Genomic DNA, 15,605 nt, shown 5'->3' on the forward strand with positions numbered 1-15,605 from the left:
CTTCAAACTTTCTCCCTAGAGTATTTACAGCAAATCTGCTAGAAAGTAAAAATGAATCATCATTTAGCCTTGCTTTAAAAAAAACCCCCAAGAAACCAACAAACCTGTTATCTACATAAGAAATAGTATTAATTATATAAGCTGTAAGTTAGAACCTAAGTACATGGAGAGATAACTTAAAAATGGTTTCATTTAAATGGAAGAAAAATGGAGATGCAGTCATACCTAATATACAAATGTACTGCAAAAATTCCAACCATTACGACAATAAGGCAAAGCAAGTTTTAGAAATTAATATTTAAACACAAAGTATTTCTCTTTTAAAGACAAAGAGCTTATTAATAACATTCATCGTTAATTTTAATATAGATTTGACTGCCTGACTTAAGGCTTAATAAATAATCACCAAAATGACTAGCGACTGCGGAGGGTCTAATGGATTATACTAACATTTGATAAAACTGTTTATACTTTCCCACTGAGAGAAACAGTATAGGTTTTGTTTTTGTAGGCTGGAGGGAAGGAGAGGAGGAGGGTGAGTGAGGGAATGGGGAAGAGGAGGGAAATAAGGATATGGTAAGGAATGAATCCAGAGGGAGAACCATGATCGTGGCAGACCCCAGGTGTTACCATTTTATTACTCTAACTACAAAAACAAAATTTTGACTGACACAACAAAATTTATTTGTTAATTAAATTAATGAATCGTTAATTAAATAACGAATTAATTAAATAATAATTAAGGATTATTTCTATAATTAAAGAGTATTAATGCAGGCTGGGTGTGGTGGTGGCTCATGCCTACAATTCCAACACTTTGGGAAACCCATGTGAAAGGACAGCTTGAGCGCAGGAGTTCAAGACCAGCCTTGGCAACATAGCGAAACCCCGTCTCTATAAAACATACAAAAATTAGCTGGCTGTGGTGGTGTGCACCTATAGTTCTAGCTACTCGGGCAGATGAGGTGGGAGGATGACTTGAACCTGGAAGGCTGAGGTTGCAGTAAGCCAAGATTGTGCCACTGCACTCCATCCTGGATGGCAGAGCCAGACTTCAGTCTCAAATAAATAAATAAATAAATAATAAAGAAAATATAAAAGCTAGGTTAGTGGCAGATAAAATAGCATACCCAAATAGAATAATAAAACCTGAGTTTAGGGAATAAAAATACTAGCATTAAGAGCTACGATACCAATCCAAAGGTAAAGATCACTCTGGAGGGCACAAAGGACATTAATTCTATGGGTGTATGAAAGTCTAAATGAGGCCAGGCGTGGTGGCTCAAACCTGTAATCCCAACGCTTTGGGAGGCCAAGGTGGGCAGACTGCTTGAGTTCAGGAGTTTGTGACCAGCCTGTGCAATACGGCAAAACCCTGCCTCTACAAAAAATTTTAAAAATTAGCTGGGTGTGGTGGCATACACTTAAGGTCCCAGCTAACCGGGAGGTTGAGTTGAGGGGATCACTTGAGCCCAGGAAGTCGAGGCTGCAATGAGCCAAGATCACACCACTGCACACTCCTGCCTGGGTAACAAAGTAATACTCTGTGTCCAGAAAAAAAAAAGAAAGTCTAAATGAATCAATTTACATATCCAAGGCTTCAGGTTTTATTTTAAAAAGGTACCCCAAAGTTCTAAGTATACAAAAATCCACAGTGACAGTCTGAGGCCAAAGAACTAGATTGTGCTTAATTTAGTACTTAACAACTTTTGAAATACGGCTGTAAGAGGTGTTCATCCATAATTACCTTTCTAGATTCTAGGAGTTGATGAAGGCCAACAATAACCAGAAGCCCAAGACCAGCAAGGAACATATACATAAAGATTCTGGTACAAAAGGAGAAAATATGAACTGTCTTTAATTCAGAGGAAATACCACAGCTAATTACAACTATAATTGTAACACATGATAGAAGCTTTCCAAATACTTGTGGGGAAAAGGAATAAAATACTTTGTATTCAACTTAAATCCAAGCAGTTAAGTTTTATAAATTACGTTTAAGAGCAATCAATTAAAAAAAACTCTGTGATTGAAAATAGAATTACAATTTATGCTCTATTCAAAAGCTCAGTTTATATAATAATTGCATTAGCGTTCATCTGCCTAGAATATTACATTATTTTGCACAATCCAATTTAAAAATTACCTTAAGTGAATTATATATAAGTTTAAAGTAAAAAAAGATTCATCATTCAGAAAGAACACTTACATTTTTCAAGATAAAATCTTCTAACTTATGTTTTCAATAGTCATTTCACAGGCACAAGATAGGCTGGTGAACAGTTTATAAGCATGGGGTAGAAAATTTAGATGAGAGGAAGGACATAGAGCCAATACTAACTTTTAAAGAGATTCTTCTGTCAGTTTCAACTATCTTTCCTAATTTGACTTTAATAGTTGTAAGAATATCTGAAGTATGAATGAATGTTGTAAGGATCTCACCAAATCTAAGTCCATTCCATTTTCAACATCTAAAAAAATGCTGAAACAGGAGCAAGCTTTCCAGTCTTACCTCACGAGCAAGATCAAGATCTACATACTACAACTTTCACTTACGTTTCTCCATCTAACCCATCCTCTTTTTCAATAACTGTAACTGTTTGATTGAAGACTGCATCTTGGAATACATTGCCCTGTTTAAAAAAATGAAATAATCAGAAAAATCTAAATGCAATAAAGGAATGAAAACATGTAACACATTACTTAAAACGGTTACTGTAACACATTGAATATAGTCTTCCCATCACTTAGAAGACTCAAATTCATATGTAACTGCAATATTGAGTGTCAGGGACTCAACATTGTTATCTTCTCACATAAAATAAGAAGTCTCTGGGTCAGGTGAGGTGGTGTATGCCTGTGGTCCCAGCTACTCGGGGAGCTGAGATAGGAGGGTTGCCTGAACCCAGGAGTTTTGAGTCCAGCATAGCAAACATAGGAAGATCCACACCCCTTAAAAAAAAAGTTACCAACTTTGCCAAAGTTGTCCCCTGAACTTTCTTTTGGGGTAGGAGTGGTGGTGTGAGGATCCAGAAAGTAAAATAGAGATAAAATGTGCAGAAAGAAACAAAGCTCACAGCATTCTTACGTCAACAACTTTACCTTTCGTTGTTTGCAATCCTTCAAAACAAGGAAGGAAGGAAAAGTACAGCAGCAGCTACAGTAGCAGGTCATTTTAAGAACTAGATCGAACAAAAGTTAATTCATATTCTAAAATGACAGTCGTGCCGGGCATGCTGGCTCACACCTGTAATTTCAGCACTTTGGGAGGCCAAGGCAGATCACCTGAGGTCAGGAGTTCGAGACCAGCCTGGCCAACATGGAGAAACCCCCTCTCTACTAAAAATACAAATTTAGCCGGGTATGGTGGCACATGCCTGTAATCCCAGTTACTTGGGAGGCTGAGGCAGAAGAATTGCTTGAACCCGGGAGGCAGAGGTTGCAGTGAGCCAAGATCACACCATTGCACTCCAGCCTGGGCGACAAGAGCAAAACTCCATCTCAAAAAAAAAAAAAAAAAGACAGTGGGCTGGAAACCAATTTCTTCATAATAAATGGGATGGTCACTTTAGGTATGAAAATATTTTTATGTTGTGGTCTTGAGATAATTTTATCAGGTCACAATTTTAGTCTTCAAATGCATGAGACTCACTGGAGCAATACATAGTTATTCTTCACAAAGGTAGTACATTGTCAAAACTGTCGCTTATTGCTAAACTGTAATTACGTAAGTTTTACTTCAAGATCCTTCAATTTGCATTCCTCTATTGACCATTTCAGGAATAATACACAGATTAAAAAAAAGTGGTAGAGGTGAATTTAAAAGAAGGAACTAAAACTACATATATACCTGTTGGATCAAATTTTATTCTACTCACAAGCAAGGTAAAATCAGTAATTCTTTAAGCTACTTAACTATAGAGTTGAAGATGTTTAATACATTATTTTAGGACAGGATGAAAATACTTCCTTCTCTCTACTAAGTAATCAGAAAAAGGAAAACTTGATTGCAGCACTAGAAATTTAACTCAGACATAAGATAAACATGTTAACACCAGGGTAATGAAAAGGTTGAATTAGTTTCCAAGAGAAAATAACATTTCCTTCTCTGAAAACTTTTTGACAAAGGAATGGTTTAGATGTGCTTTCATTTAAACGAGGCCCTATTTCTACTAGGTTTCTCTCATTCAGTCATTGATGACTGATATATAATATACATATTAAAAATCATAAGGCATCAGAGCTTATATTAGGACATTTGGTTCTCCTAAATCAAAAACTAAATGATAAAACTTGCTGCCAAAACTACACTGAAAATATATGGTTCTATTTCACCTATGAGTATATAAAATGATGGGAAAACAGTTACAGACAGTCTTTAAATTTACAAATAGAAGTAGTAAAATGGGCAAAATGCAAGCAACAAAAGGAGGTACCAAACAAATTATTTGACAGATCTTTTTTTCTTTTTTTGAGATGGAGTCTCACTCTGTCGCCCAGACTGGAATGCAATGGTGCGATCTCGGCTCACTGCAACCTCCACCTCCCAGGTTCAAGTGATTCTCTTGCCTCAGCCTCCCGAGTAGCTGGGATTACAGGTGCCTGCCACCATGCCCAGCTAATTTTTGTATTTTTAGTAGAGACAGGGTTTCACCAGGTTGGCCAGGCTGGTCTCGAACTCCTGACCTCAGGTGATCCACCGATTACAGGTATGAGCCACCGTGCCCAGAGACAGATCTTAACATCTGAATAAGCAGCAGACTCCATTGTGTGTCTTACTGCTCCTTTTCCCGTTAAGATCCGGCTCATAGCTTTACTTACATCTCCATTTTCACTTCCACTCCCACACAATAGCATCTTATTCCCTTTATCTCTAGTATGCATCACTTATCAGCATGTTCTAGTGCCTGTTTTCATCTACCTCCCCCACTGGATTACAGACTTGAAGAAGAAAAGTGCAATTTATCTTTGCTTCCCTGGTGGCTATCACAGGTTCAACCACAAAACAGGCACCTGAATGAATAGATGAATTCTATTAAACAACATCGCCGTCCCCATCCATCTCTAACTTAAACAAAAAGGTTTACAGGATCTTACGTTCAAATCTTTGTAGTTCAGATTGATGACCAAACCAAAGGGCCGTCCACCCATGGGCTCTGCAGGAATGAAAGAATACTCAAAAGTTGCCTGTCTCTGGGGTGGCACTACAGTGTTCAGAGGAAGAGCTGTGAAATTCTGGATATAAAACTGGTAGTCCTGAGGATAACGGAATGAGGCATCTAAGGATTCAACAATGAAATCTTCTGTACCCTTGTTGGTAAAGCCTACCAGGAACTTCACAATGTTATTTGCTGGAAAATCTGAGAAACAAAATAGAGACAAGAAAATTAGAACACATGGAAAGCACAAAATTTTTAAAAAGGCATTACTAATGGATTCTGGCACACTTTCGTGTGGACTTTGGTGTCAGAATCCCTTCCAATAGAGCACTCCAGTCACCCACTAACTAGAAATTGATTCCAGTTGCTGTATAGGCTGCAACCCTTTTGTCTGTATGCTAGCACTCCCACATAAGCATTCAAATAAGTGTCTCGATTTCAGACCAGACCACATCCAAATCATTTGGTAAAAAAGAGTTGTATATTTTTGGCAGTGAAATAATCAAGCAGCAGGGTTGCATGTATTGGTGAAGTCACCTTCACCTCCAGCTTAGTGTTATCTGTGCAAATAAATAGAAGAATGAAGAACAGATACAGTCCAAGAGTTTCATCTGAAAACTAGTATCTGTTAGAACATAAATATTAATCAGGCAATCCCTATCCACGTTAAGCAATTAATCAAAATGCAAATCTGAAGGTTAAGACCCAAGGATGTAGCTAGAAAAATAGAAGAAAAAAAGCATAATAAAATTATACTTCCTATAGGCATAAAGTTCGAAAGCCCATGGGAATAAAACCGAAAACGTGAGAAGACCAAGAAAATTCATAACTTTCAATATTAAGTCTTCAATAATTACACTGTAGTCTACAAAGCTGAGTTTCTCTGAGTACAGCACAGGCTGTGGGGTCAACAGATCTAGGTCTGGATCCTGTGTTCTCAAATCTATTTATGAACTGGGAGCCCTGACCAGTTTCTCAACTTCTCCAAACCTCAGTTCAACAAGGACTATGCTCAGTGGGCTTGTTAGAACTAAGTAATACATGCCAAGTATTGAGAATAGCATCTACCATCTAGAACTCAATAAATTATCAGCTATAATTACTTTCTTTTAATAAAACCTAGGCTCTGGCTGGGTGTGGTGACTCACACCCGTAATCCCAGTACTTTGGGAGGCAGAGGTGGGCGATCATGAGGTGGAGATCAAGACCATCCTGGCCAACATGGTGAAACCCGTCTCTACTAAAAACACAAAAATTAGCTGGGCTTGGTGGAGCACGCCTGTAGTCTCGGCTAGTCGGGAGGCTGAGGCAGGAGAATCGCTTGAACCTGGAAGGCAGAGGTTGCAGTGAGCCGAGATCACACCACTGCACTGCAGCCTGGCGACAGAGCAAGACTCCATCTCAGAAAACAAACAACAAAAAAACCTAGGCTCTAACCTAGACCATATTGGAAAAATTAAGTATTTCATTAATGGTTAACACTCAAAATACAACAAAGGGCTGGGCGTGGTGGCTCAAGCCTGTAATCCCAGTATCTCGGGAGGCCAAGGTGGGTGGATCACAAGGTCAGGAGATAGAGACTGCCTGGCTAACATGGTGAAACCCCATCTCCACTAAAAATACAAAAAATTAGCCAAGCGTGGTGGCACGTGCCTGTAATCCCAGCTACTAGGGAGGCCGAGGCAGGAGAATCGCTTGAAACTGGGAGGCGGAGGTTGCAGTGAGCTGAGACCATACCACTGCACTCCAGCCTGGGTAACAGAGGGCGACTCCATCTCAAAAAAATAAAATAAAATAAAAAAGACAAAGTTACTTTGCTGTGGCAGTTTAAAAAAGTTTTAAAACATGATCTTTCTCAGGAGGCTGAGGCAGGAAAATCGATTAAACCTGGGAGGTGAAGGTTACAGTGAGTCGAGAGGGGGCCACTGCACTCCAGCCTGAGTGACAGAGTGAGACCCTGTCTCAAAAACAAAATCTTTGAAAAGGACAGTCAATTTCCAGTTAAACTAGGTAGTATTTATTTTATTTTTTCCCCTTAGTTTATTTATTTTTCACTCTATCATCTGCATATTCCCTTTAAATGCCAACAATATTACTTTACAGATATGGGTATTCAGATATATATGAACAAGTTCATCATTTTAAAATTCCTACATCTGAATTAAAACTACTACTTCCATACTACCTTCTCCTTTTACAAACAGTATAGTTGTATCTGCACTCGGCGAAGCTTCAGGTTCACCAGACACATCTTCTTCCTCTTTATCTTCTACCTAAGAAAAAGAACAATTAAGAGGAGATTACTATGGGAGAGAAAAAAGATCATTATTTAAAAATAAAGATTTGGCTGGGCATGGAGGCTCACGTTTATAATCCCAGCACTTTAAGAGGCCGAGGTAGGCAGATCACCTGAGGTCAGGAGCTCGAGACTAGCCTGGCCAACATGGTGAAACCCCGTCTCTACTAAAAATATAAAAATTAGCCAGGTGTGGTGGCACGTGCCTGTAATCCCAGCTACTTGGGAGGCTGAGGCAGGAGAATCGCTTGAACCCCGGAGGTAGAGGTTATAGTGAGCTGAGATTGCCCCAATGTGAGACTGTGACTCAAAAAAAAAAAAAAGAAAGACAGACTTCACCTTATGTGAGGACGAAATATTGCTTCTCTACAGCTTGCTGGATTAGTAATAAGAATTTCATCATACCTCATTAATTAAAATAGAACTTTTGGAGCAGTGCATCTTGAACAGTAATATGCATACCAATTCTTTGGGGATGTTACAGATCTAATTCAGGCCTAGGGCAAAGCCTATCATTCTCTTTCTAACAAGCACCCAGAAAATGCCAAAGCTGCTGGTATTCAGACCATATTGTGAACTCCAAGGTTCTAGAACAGAGCTTGGTAAACTTTTTCTGTAAATGGCCAAATAGCAAATACGGCCTTGCAGACCACAAAGTCTCTCTTGCAACTACTCAACTCAACTCTGGGGCTACTGTGTGAAAGCTGCCCCAGACAACATGTCAATGAACAGGGATAGCTAGATGTGGCTTGCAACCACATTTTGCCCACCCCTGCCGTCAAGTACCTTGTTAACAGCCTACAGAGATTTCCATTCTATGAACACAGGTGGAAGGGTTAGCCTTAGAAGAGAACAAGGACAACTCATTATTAAGGAGAAAACACAGAACAATGGGTGAATAACATATTTGGAAGTAGAAAATACAAAATCTGATAGAGTTCATGCTTGATGGCCTTCTTCACTTTCTGACACTGAAGGCAATGTTGCTGCCAAGACTGAAAACTCATTTACGGATTTAAACGCGGTAAATGTTTGGAATACTGATTGTGGAAAACTAAGTAACTCATTTACCTTACAGCTATTCAGCATATAAGATGTATAATGCTTAGTATCTGCTACCTGGTAAAACTCCAAAATATTTCAGCTATTGCAAACAATCTCCAGAGGAGAGTATAGAAATTGGTGGCATTGGTCGCCCACAGGGAGATGACGTCATGGCTGGAAGGCACACAAGGGAAACTTTTCATCATATACTCTGTACCTTGTAAGTTCTAAGCCATTTGAATATATCATCTATTTTAAATATATATATATATATTTTTGAGACGGGAGTCTCGCTTTGTCGCCCAGGTTGGAGTGCAGTGGCGCGATCTCAGCTCACTGTAAACTCTGCCTCCCAGGTTCACGCCATTCTCCTGCCTCAGCCTCCCAAGAAGCTGGAACTACAGGTGCTGCCGCCACACCCGGCTAATTTTTTTTTTGTATTTTTAGTAGAGACGATGTTTCACCGTGTCAGCCAGGATGGTCTTGATCTCCTGACCTCGTGATCCACCCGCCTTGGCCCCCCAAAGTGCTGGTATTACAGGCGTGAGCCTCCGCTCCCAGCTAAATAATTTTTTTAAAGTTAGCTAGTGTTATTACTACTACAGCTCTTGTTTTAATAAAAATAAAACCAAAAACCTCTATCATTTCTATGGGGAGGACAAAAAAAACCTTTCAGGAATGATGGTAAGGTCCACTGCAACCCAGTTTTATACAGTAAAAGAACAATCAATGGGGTAGAAAAGCCCAAGGTGACTAGGCCAGGCGCGGTGGCTCATGTCTGTAATCCCAGCACTTTGGGAGGCCGAGGAAGGTGGATTACGAGGAAGGTGGATCACAAGGTCAGGAGATGGGGACCATCCTGGCTAACACGGTGAAGACCTGTCTCTACCAAAAATACAAAAAATTAGCCAGGCATGGTGGCGGGCGCCTGTAATCCCAGCTACTCGGGAGACTGAGGCAGGAGAACGGCATGAACCCAGGAGGTGGAGCCTGCAGTGAGCCGAGATCGTGCCACTGCACTCCAGCCTGGGCAACAGAGCGAGACTCCGTTTCGGGGGTGGGGGGGGGTGGGGAAGGTTTGCCCTCAAAAATTCTAAACCAATAACCTGCATCTAAACCAGTTGTTATCTTAGATCTTATGAAAAACCCCCTTTTCCTTCACTTGACTCCAGGACACTGGCCCGGTGGCAAAGGATCCTTCCATATCTCCCAGTTCCTTGATGCCTTGGCAGCTGAGTATAAGGTGATAAAGAAATCTTGGGAACAACAGCAGTAGGTGAACTTTCTAGCTCATTCAGTTCTGGAAGTGACTTCTGTAGCAGCCTTGGCTTTGAGGGCCCATCTTTCTTAGTCTACACATGATCCCACCCCTGCTGGTATGGTCTAGTCCAATGGAAGGTAACACTGCTCCTGCCTTTCTATTTCAATCTACCTTAATTATTTTCTGATTTGAGATAAGTAACAAAGCAGAGGGTACTAACACTTCTGTACTAATCGGCCAGGGTAGAAAGTGGATAATCAGAGTTGTTCTTTTTCCTCTAACGGTTCTCAAGGCAGGTGAAATTAAGATATGGAAAAGTTCTGGCCAACGACATAAGTCTATCAAAGATCTAACAGTTCCCTTCTCTACCCCTACTTATTTAACAGGGTCTGACTCTGTCACCCAGCCTGGAGTGCAGTGGTGCACTCACAGCTCACTGACCCTGAACTCCTGGGCTCAAGTGATCCTCCTGCCTCCAATAGTTAGGATTACAGGCACAAGCCACCAGGCTCAGTTAATTTTTTTAGTAGAGATGGTGTCACGCTATGTTGGCCAGGCGGTCTCAAACTCCTGGGCTCGAGTGATCCTCCTGTCCTGGCCTCCCAAAGTGCTGGGATGACAGGCGTGCCTCATGGCATTCAGCATCTCTCTTCTACCCTCTTTCTCCACAGCAAGTACATTCCGGTGCCAGAAAGCACAAGTAATTTCATATAATTGGTAGCAACGGTATAATCCATCACTAAATTTCAGTACATGCCCAAATTTCAGTGCCCCAAATACCATCTTTAATCCTAAATTCCTAGATAGATTCCCTTCCAACCATCACTCTCAGTTATCTACCCAAACTGGTCAAATAATCATTAACAACAACGCAGCAGAAATGTATTAATCTAGTTAAAGCTGTTCACCTAATGCAGGCTGGGTTGAAGATGCGGAGTCTTAATATCAACCCTAAATGTATCTGTATACATACATATGAAACGCTTGACTCATAGATAATCAGTAAGGAGTTCCTAAAGAGGGGAAATTAGGAGAGTTCACAAATTACTAGGGACATCCTATCCAGATAAAACAGTAGGTACAGAAGCATAAAAATGATAACTCAAAAACACCAATAAAATAGCAACAGATTGGCTTAGTTGGAAGACATACTCCATAAAAATGAAGGTAAGTCAAAAAAGAAGCAGAAATCTACATATAAGTCTAAATATTTTGACACTGAAATAAGAAAATAGGGAACTAGTGGTTTAATTTTGAAGGAAATGACAAAATCTGGAATCATGAGAGGTTCCAGGTTCAAGTATGACATGAAAATAGAAAGAAAAACACCATGTAGGGTGGATTACAGCCACTCCAGAGAGGAAATAAAATTAGCTAGATGCACGCTGCAAAGACCCCAGTTCCAGCCCAATATTCTTACTGTCATGTTACATAGTAAACATTTCAGAGCTGAACAACTTTGAAGAGATCTTCTCTAACTCCCTTATTCTTCACAGGATATATTTTATATACTGTTTGTTGTCTGCTTCTCACCCCCTGCCATTAAAACACATATAACTGCCCCAAAAACAAAGTCTAAAAAGAGCAGAGAAAATATCTGGTTTGCTCACCCAGCACCAAGAACAGTGCCTGGCACTTAAGGATTCAGAAATAAAACAAGCAAGCAAAAAGAATAATAACAGAGTAAAAGCAAGCAAGTAAAAAAGAAACTGAGACCCACAGAGGTAAGTCAGAAAACTAAGCAGCAGGTAGACCAAATCTATGAAGCCATGGCCCAATGCTATTTCTACTATGCTGTTACCCTTCTAGACTCATGTCACCACGATCCTGAATTGTTAACTATTTCATGTCTCCTTCCCTGTTCCAGAAAATACGCTCTGTTCTCAATGACTGGTGCCTATTCTCCCAATTTCAATTCACTTTGACCACATTAACAAACCTCTAAAAGCTAGGATTTTTAATTTTTGTATAAGGATAAGCTCTAGGCCAGGTGTGGTGGCTCATGCCCATAATCCCAGAGCCTCGAGAGTTGGAGGCGTGAGGATCATCACTTGAGCCCAGAAGTTTGAGACTGGCCTCGGTAACACAGCAAGACCCTGTCTCTACAAAAAAAATTACAAAAATTAGCTGGGCTTGTTGGGGCATGACTGTAGTCCTAGCTACTCAGGAGAATGAGGCAAGAGGATCACTTGAGCCCAGCAGTTTGAGGCTGCAGTGAGCTATGCTCATGCCACCGCACACCAGCCTGGGCAACAGAGCAAGTCTCTGTCTCTAAAAATAAGTAAATAAGGATAAATTCTAGATGTATTATTGATACGGTTTCGCTGTGTCCCCAGCCAAATCTCATCTTGAAGTGTAGTTCCCATAATCCCCACATTGTGGGAGGAACCTGCTGGGAGGTAAATGAATCATGGGGGATGGTTACTTCCATGCTGTTCTCGTGAGGGTGAGTTCTCACAAGATCTGATGGTTTTTATAAGGGGCTTTTCCCACCCTGTGCTCTGCACTTCTCCTTGCTGGCACCATGTGAAGGAGGACATGTTTGCTTCCACTTCTGCCATGATGGTAAGTTTCCTGAGGCCTCCCCAGTCATGCTGAACTATGGATCAGTTAAACCTCTTTCCTTTATAAATTACCCAGTCTTGGGTATGTCTTGATTAGCAGCGTGAGACCAGATTAATACAATTACATACATTTAACATATATTAAATAGTATATAACACTAACCAAATCTGTGGGTTCATCTTCTTCTACCTCGGCTTCATCATCTTCATCCTCAATTATGGAATCTTCTACCGTTTCTTCATCCTCTGTAAGATCTTGTGCCACTGCTAATGAGCCTAATGATAAAATACAGAAAAAGCAGTTAACCTTTACTCTGGAACACTATTTTTTTTTTTTACTATCAGGTATAGGCAAAAAAAAAATCTTCCCTTGGACTAACAGAATCTCCCAGTTCACCTGAATGATGCCAATTACAATGCATGTAAGAATATTTGTATTTTATTTTACTAGCAGTCTTAACAACTGCATGTTTTTTTTTTTTTTTTTTTTTGAGACAGGGTCTTGCTCTGATGCCTAGGTGGGAATACAGTTGTACAGTTATAGCTGTCACTGCAGCCTCAAACTCCTGGGCCCAAGTGATCCTTCCACCTCAGCTTCCTGGGTAGCTAGGTAGGTAGCAAGAACCACTGTTCCCTGCCTGCATGTTTTTAAAGGAAAATGTGGTTTAATTTCAAAAAGTGCCCAACAGATGGAAAACTGAATGGCACAAACTAAAGATGCCTTGAAGCACAAAGAACTTCAAGCAATTTTGTTAAGCAAATTAAGGAAAATAATTTTTTTGCAAAGGTAAGAAACTTCTAAATGTAATCCCTGTCATTAATGATATAAAGCAAACTAAACAACCCCTACCTTTAAAAGAAAATAGCATTCTTGCCCAGGTGCGGTGGCTCACGCCTGTAATCCAGCATTTTAGAAGGCTGAAGCGGGTGAATTACTTGAGGTCAGGAGTTCGAGACCAGCCTGGCCAATATAGTGAAACCCCGTCTCTTACTAAAAATACAAAAATTAGCCAGGTGTGGTGGCATACACCTGTGGTCCCAGCTACTCCAGGGAGTGAGGCAGGAGATTGCTGGAACTCAGGAGGCAGAAGTTGCAGTGAGCGGAGATTGCACCACTGCACTCCAGCCTGGGCGACACAGCAAGACATCGTCCCAAAAAAAAAAAAAGCATTCTTAAGTTCTATGTAGGAAACACTGTTATCAGAGGTGACTATGGCTGAAACTCTTAGAACTTAACAGTCTGTGAGTTCAAGGAACAAATATCTGTATCATATCCGTGGTAAAAACTGGCTTGCACGAAAAACATTGTTTAGTAAAAACCATATGGGTAGCTTCAGGGTTGATAGCAAAGAAAGAATCCAATTATTTTTGCATTTGCCTTCAAACATGTTTTAAGGCATTTTATTTTTCTGAAACATACTGTTACAAAGTAGAGTTATAATGCAAATAAATAAATAAATAAATAAATCACAGTTTTATAGATAACAGTACTCTAAGTAAATCACATTCTATCTATTTCAGGCAAGACCCTAAAAAGAATTTCAAAGTTCTAGTGTCTTCCAACATCTCTCAGACAAAATGATGATGTGGCAATTCTGTGGAGAAAAAACATGGGAAGGGAAGCGTGTTTTTACCCAGGAGAAACAGTTCACATCAAGGACCATGCATTTTCAGTCTTTTCCATGTCTTTGAGTTCACACTGGCCACTAAGATTTATTGCAAAATATTAAAGAACACTGAACCATGCATTATGAACTGAAGAGATTTCACTGCCTGCTAAACAAAGACTAAAAATAGTGCATTCATAACTTACAAGTCCTTTTCAAAAACCAGTAAGAAAAATATCCATGTCTGACACAGTAATTTCAAGTTGTAAATTTGAGCACTTTGGAATATAAAGGTCTTTCATGGATATTAAACAATTATTTTAATGTTAACCAATAAAAAGTTTGTCCCTATGAAGTCTAACAGTCTTCATTCAGCTGGAAAAAACTGGCCAAACATTTTCTTTAAAAGAAAAACCGTTACTCACAAAAAATGTTTACAAGATATTAATTCAGTTTAGATAATGAATTGATGCTTCTTGAAAGTTTTTACGACTTGAAAATAGTTTTAAATAGTTCTAAAACGAAATCTACATTTGTCAAGTTTTTTTTTTAATAAGCTTAAAGAGAACCAGCAAACGACTCCCAAAGTAAAAGAACCTTGTTAAATCTGCAGATGAACTCATTAATAGTTCTGTTTCATTCTCCCACTTGGTTTTCTAGCCATTAAACAGAAGCCAGTCACCTCACTTTTCATTGCAAAACAACTCCTGGATACCTGTCACTACCGTTAAGACACACAGCTTGCTTAAACTTACAGAATGAAAGGGAATTCTAGTGCTTAGTCAGACTAATTATTTCACTTTGCAAATCAGAAAGTCGAAGTTCATGACAAAACCCGGGCAGGAAGTCAAGATGCCCCATTTTTATATTCTGCTAAGTTATTTTCACACTTAACTGCTGGGTTAATTGTTGGAAAGAATAAATCTATGTATTAAAAACACTCGAAGTAGGCTACATTTTTTCAGCACAATACGATGCTTCCACAAACAAAAAACTGCTCCATGAAAAGAAAAGGAGAGGAAGAAAGAAGTAAGGGAGACATCCCACAGGGATCCTTCAGTACGCTTGGCAGCAGGGGCGGATAACGGGAGTGACGATGAGGTAGTTTTTCTGAAATCGTAGTAACACATACGGGTCAAGCAGGGGGTGAACGAGGCAGGTGACCATTAAAAAAGACACTCTGATGGCTTAGATGTGTAGAAAACAAGGGTTTTAGCAAATGAATGAAGACGGACTCGCGGCGTGGAAGCTAAAGACACGTCAGCCCTGAGCACGAGGGGCTGGGGGTGGAGCGGAGCCGGAGGCGGCCAAAAGAAACAGCCCGGCTGCGGCGCGCTCGGAGCGCAGCCGTGGCCAGAGCCCCCTCGCCCTCTCCTGCAGCCGAGGACCCTTCAGTTCTGGCCGCTCCTGCAAGCGCGGGTCCAGGGCCAGAGAAGCAAGCCCAGCCCTCGGCCGGCCACGAAGCAAGGTCGGCCGGTCACGGCCCCACACTCTGCGTGCAAGGGGCAGGCCGCAGCGGGGTCTCCAGCGCCCGCGGGGTCCCCTGCTGCTACGAGCCGAGGCTTGGGGAGAGGACGGAGAGAGGCCAGCGGAGTGGACACGGACCCCGGGACCCGGAGCGGCCACTGCCTCCAACTTCAAACTTGCCGTCACTGGCATGTCCTTCCTGGCCAT

At 40.7% G+C, this 15,605-nt stretch overlaps 1 protein-coding gene across 1 annotated transcript in view; it reads right to left on the minus strand.

The window, feature by feature from the left end:
* Positions 1–15,605, minus strand: part of SSR1 (signal sequence receptor, alpha) — a 41,679-nt gene extending 26,074 nt beyond the window's left edge. The window contains exons 1-7 of the mRNA XM_011962902.1: positions 15,206–15,605; positions 14,979–15,041; positions 12,488–12,600; positions 7,345–7,432; positions 5,098–5,360; positions 2,557–2,633; positions 1,748–1,826 (exon numbers count right to left, since the gene is read on the minus strand). Coding sequence (XP_011818292.1) covers positions 1,748–1,826; positions 2,557–2,633; positions 5,098–5,360; positions 7,345–7,432; positions 12,488–12,600; positions 14,979–15,041; positions 15,206–15,605 — 1,083 coding nt within the window. The remainder of the gene's footprint in view (positions 1–1,747; positions 1,827–2,556; positions 2,634–5,097; positions 5,361–7,344; positions 7,433–12,487; positions 12,601–14,978; positions 15,042–15,205) is intronic.

Source organism: Colobus angolensis, unplaced genomic scaffold (genome assembly GCF_000951035.1).
Source record: "Colobus angolensis palliatus isolate OR3802 unplaced genomic scaffold, Cang.pa_1.0 Scaffold6, whole genome shotgun sequence".
In the NCBI taxonomy this organism is placed as follows: Eukaryota; Metazoa; Chordata; class Mammalia; order Primates; family Cercopithecidae; genus Colobus; species Colobus angolensis.